This window comes from Pseudoliparis swirei, chromosome 22, assembly GCF_029220125.1.
Source record: "Pseudoliparis swirei isolate HS2019 ecotype Mariana Trench chromosome 22, NWPU_hadal_v1, whole genome shotgun sequence".
Classification (NCBI taxonomy): Eukaryota; Metazoa; Chordata; class Actinopteri; order Perciformes; family Liparidae; genus Pseudoliparis; species Pseudoliparis swirei.
This window is the reverse complement of record NC_079409.1, coordinates 2,424,117-2,429,116: the sequence shown is the minus strand read 5'-3', so window position 1 is coordinate 2,429,116 and position 5,000 is coordinate 2,424,117. Positions and strand designations below refer to the sequence as shown.

Genomic DNA, 5,000 nt, shown 5'->3' with positions numbered 1-5,000 from the left:
TCCCCCCCCTGTTCCCCCGGCTGTACGGCGGCCTCCTGCCGCCCCTCCTGCCCTCCGACGCCGCCGGGCGCCGCTTCCCGATGCCCGACCACGTGCACCCGGCCCACAGAGACTTCCTCCTCCCGCAGCCCGCCGCCGCTTTCCACGCCGCCCCGAAGGACAAAGCGCCACCTCGCCACCCGTACCAGCCGCACGGGCCCGCCGCCCGCCCCTCCCCCCCGGCGCCCGCCGACGAGCGCGTGCCGGCCAGGCCGAGCTCCGGCGGCGAGCGCTGCGCCCCCGACGACGACGAGGAGGCGGCGGCGGCGGCGATGAACCTCAGCAAGGGGCGGCGCGGGCCGGGCGCCGCCGGCTACAAGGCGCTGCCGTATCCGCTGAGGAAGCAGAACGGGAAGATCAAGTACGAGTGCAACGTGTGCAGCAAGACCTTCGGCCAGCTGTCCAACCTCAAGGTGAGGCTCCGCCCCCTCCGCGCCCCGCTGCCCTTTGATGTCCTCTGACTCCTCCCCCTCCGCCCCCAGGTGCACCTGCGCGTCCACAGCGGCGAGCGGCCCTTCAGCTGCCAGACCTGCTCCAAGGGCTTCACGCAGCTGGCGCACCTGCAGAAGCACTTCCTGGTGCACACCGGAGAGAAGCCGCACGAGTGCCAGGTGGGCGGCGGCTCGTAGGGAAAGGGGGCGGGGCCTCCTCCAGCGTCTGACTCCCTCCCCTCTCTCGCCCCTCCAGGTGTGTCACAAGCGCTTCAGCAGCACCAGCAACCTGAAGACTCACCTGCGGCTGCACTCGGGCGAGAAGCCGTTCCACTGCCGGCTCTGCCCCGCCCGCTTCACGCAGTTCGTCCACCTGAAGCTCCACAAGCGCCTGCACTCCCGCGAGCGCCCGCACAGGTGCCCCCGCTGCCGCCGCCACTACGTGCACCTGTGCAGCCTGCGGCTCCACCTGAAGGGCTACTGCCCGGCGGCGGCGGCGGAGGAGGAGGAGCTGCAGCGCGCCAACGAGGAGATCGAGCGCTTCGACGTGAGCGAGCACGCCGAGCAGCTGGAGCGGCTGAGGGGCGGAGCCGAGCTGGAGGCGGGGCTGGAGAAGCAGGTGCTGGGGCTGCTGTGGAGGGAGCCCGAGGTCAAGGCCGCGCTCTTCCACCACGGGGCCCCCGGCGAGGCGGCCGTCGTCACCGTGAAGCAGGAGGCGGAGGAGCGCCTGTACTGAACTCCGAGGCACGGGGACTTGTGCACGCGACGTTGTCGTCGTCGGTCTCGGCCAATCGGGGAACTGCGTACTCGGGCCGGAGAAACTCCGTCCCACGACTACTTTACCACCCCTCGCCGCCGGTGATGTCAGTCACGTGTTCTTTATTGTTCTTTTATTTTGGGCTCTATTGTTTTATTTTATTGTTCTTCACCTCCTTTAATTTATTACACTTTTTTGTATTTGTCGTCTTGAAAAGCAACGAGTGGAAGAAGGGTCGGTGACCTCTGACCTCTGACCTCTGACCCGTAGACACACGGCGCTCTTCAGGGGGTTTATTTGTTTCTATTTAAATTTAGAAACCGATATAGCAGATTAAAATAAGTTTTTTTAAAAGGGTTTAAATAGTTTGATTGAGGAAGAAGAGTTTGGCCCGTTAAGAAGTTTGTTTCCTCAACTTAATTTAATTACAAACAAAAAAGGGCGTTTTTTGTATATTTTTCACAACGGTTACCTCAGCGTGCATGTAGATGTGTGTGTGTGTGTGTGTGTGTGTGTGTGTGTGTGTGTGTGTGTGTGTGTGTGTGTGTGTGAGTGTGTGTGACAGCTACAGGTGGGAGATTTCTATTTATTTGCGTTTTCCTACTTGAAGAAGAAAAAGAAGAAGAAACCAAAACTAACTGGAGGTCTTCAGGTGGAACATGTAGCACATCCCGGACTGTAGGCCCCGCCTCCTGCTCCTCCTCCTCCTACTCCTGCTCCTCCTCCTCCTCCTGCTCCTACTACTCCTCCTCCTCCTGCTCCTGCTCCTCCTCTTCCTCCTCCTCCTGCTGCTCCTCCTGCTCCTCCTCCTGCTCCTCCTGCTGCTCCTCCTGCTGCTCCTCCTGCTCCTCCTCCTCCTGCTGCTCCTCCTGCTCCTCCTCCTCCTCCTGCTGCTCCTCCTCATTAGACTCCTCTTTCCCGTAGTGACTCACGCTCGACGCTAGTTACCAAAGTTTCACGTAGCTTTAATTTAAACACCGAAAAATAGAGACGAAGAATCTAGAGAACGCCGAAGAATCGAAGGTTTATTATTCTGTTGTTGTTGTTGTTGTTGTTTGTTAGTATTCCCGGTGGAGAAGCGACGGCCCCTTCTTCTTCGCCCCCCATCCGTCCGCCATCTTTTTGAACTGGCATACACCAAAGCACCTCGGCCTTCTTTTTTATGCACTGCCCCCCCCCCCCCCCCCCGGTCACGCCGCATTAAGCTCCTCCCCTTAATGCTCACGACGACCACGACGACCAAAGCGTCCCCCCCCCCCCACTGAGGACCTGTTTACATTCTGGTTTACATACTTATTTATGTACAAACAATGTTTTGAAGAAAATGCTAAAAAAAATAAGTGTAAATTATGATATAAATGTTCACTGCTCTAATCTAAACCCTCTGAGTCTGAGTCTGTGTGTGTCACATCATTTAATTAAAGTACAATTAGGGCTCAAGCTATAGATATATATATATATAGAACTATTAAATAAATATAGTTAACTATTAAATAAATAAATATATTTATATATATATAACTATTAAATATATATATATACATTTTTAACTATTAAATAAATATATATAAATACATATTTAACTATTAAATGAATAAATATATAAATATATTTAAGTATTAAATACGTAAATATATAACTATTAAATAAATATAGTTAACTATTAAATACATATATATAAATACATATTTAACTGTTAAATGAATAAATATATATATTTAACTATTAGTTAAATAAATATATACATAGTTAACTATTAAATAAATAAATATATTTAAGTATTAAATATATATTCAACAGTTAAATATACATACATATTTAACTATTATGTATTTATATTTATATATATTTAACAATTAAATACTTCCTAGATCCGACCCACCTGCCTTATAGTTTTATGGATCACGTGTGACGGTTTCTTTCCGAGAAACTGTGACGCATATTTTAACTGTGACGCATATGTTGGTGAAATAAATAAATAAAGATGTTATTTTCCTGTGACGCCGTAAAAAGAGACAATAAGATTCAGCCTTCAGTCCGTACGCGGCTCTTTAAATACACTTTAAACTTGTTAAATAGTCATGAAATGCAATATGTTGGTTTCTTGGACCAAAACAATTGAAAGTCCTTCCGCTTCACACCGAGTCACGGTGAGTTACACCTGCACAGGTGCTTTTATTAATCCTTCAGGCTCCGCCCCCTCACACTTCCTGTTCAATGTGAGTGAAAGAGGTCGAACATCCAATCAGTGAAGAGGTCAAATATAAATTTAATATGAAAAAAAAGAGGAAGGAGGATTAGAACTTTTCAAAATAAGAGCATAGAGACATGAGATTCAATTTAAATGTTATTTAATGTTAACGACATGAATTTAATTTAAATATGAATATTGATAAGAAAAAGCACATTTAAAAAAATGTAATGCCGTTGTATTAAAATCAGGAGAAATAACCTTATAATTAAAGATATTTTTTCTATTGTTCAACGCGTTCGGCCTTTTTCAAAATAAAAGGAAACCGACTCGAGTCACGTCGAGGCGACAAAACGACCTCGTTAGGTCTCGGCGTTCGGGGTAAAACATCGACGTGAGCAAAGTACACGAATTACGTGAGAAATTAAATCATCGTTTAACTTCTCGCTTCACGCGGGGGTCAAAGAGTCAAAAGGTCAAAAGGTCGCCCGGGCTTTCGTGAATACGTACGAGTGCAAATATTTCGTGGGATTATCTACGAATCACGGCGCATCGTTTCCGTTGGTGTTTTACTCGGAAAAAAACAGAAAGAAACCCTGACGTCTTTTTTCTGAAGCCATCTGAGACGTTTACGGGAACTTTATTTTGAAACTCGCGTATCCTCGTAACGCACCGCTGGACTTTAGGAGGAAAATATCTTCAGACTGCGAGGCTGCAGCCGAGAGAGGCGACAGTAAACAGCAACACACACACACACACACACACATACACACACAAATACACTTACACACACACATACACACACAAACACACACATTCTTACTCATTGAGAAACGTGTAAACACACTCACAGACACCAGGAAACGCACAAACACATACCGTACAGTTATAAATAAAAGCATGTACACACACACACACACTAACACACACACACACACTAACACATACACACACTAACACACACACACACATTTGTTTTCTTTCATCCAGTCTCAGTTTATTTGTCGTTAGACATCCGGCGTCAGTTTCCCCTAAAATGTTACGATTAGTATCTCATCATAACGAAACCATGCACACACACACACACACGCACGCACACACACCCACACACACACACACACACGCACACACACACACACACCCACACACACACGCACACACACACGCACACGGCATGTGTGTGTTACCGTAAAGCCCTCCGCTGGCGGCCGGTCAGTGACTCAGACCCTCTCATCACTTCCCTGAAACTCTTTTCCCTCTCAGGATCTGGTGGATTCTGATTGGCCGACGGAGACGATGGAGCTCACTTCCCGTCAGCCAATGAGAGCGTTGTGTCCGTGTCTCAGCCAATCACGCTGTGTGAAGGAGAGCAAAGAATACACAACTTTATTAATCCTTTCAATTTGGACGAAGGAAGCGTTGACCCACTCCTCCTTATTCTAACCTTTCACAATAAAAGACCCAAGACATGTTAAACAATAATCAATATGTATATATATATATATATAGAGATATATAATGTAAATAAATAAATAAATATAGATAATATAAATATATGTATAGATTCATAATATATATATAT

General features: G+C 47.5%; 1 protein-coding gene across 1 annotated transcript in view; it reads left to right on the top strand.

Moving 5' to 3' along the window:
- The window catches only part of prdm1a (PR domain containing 1a, with ZNF domain), an 11,174-nt gene extending 9,885 nt beyond the window's left edge, over positions 1-1,289 (top strand). Inside the window, exons 5-7 of the mRNA XM_056405888.1 lie at positions 1-452; positions 522-650; positions 727-1,289. The exon at positions 1-452 is cut by the window's left edge and continues 468 nt beyond it. Of these exons, the coding sequence (XP_056261863.1) occupies positions 1-452; positions 522-650; positions 727-1,206 (1,061 nt within the window). The 3' untranslated portion in view covers positions 1,207-1,289. The remainder of the gene's footprint in view (positions 453-521; positions 651-726) is intronic.
- Positions 1,290-5,000: the final 3,711 nt, after the last annotated feature.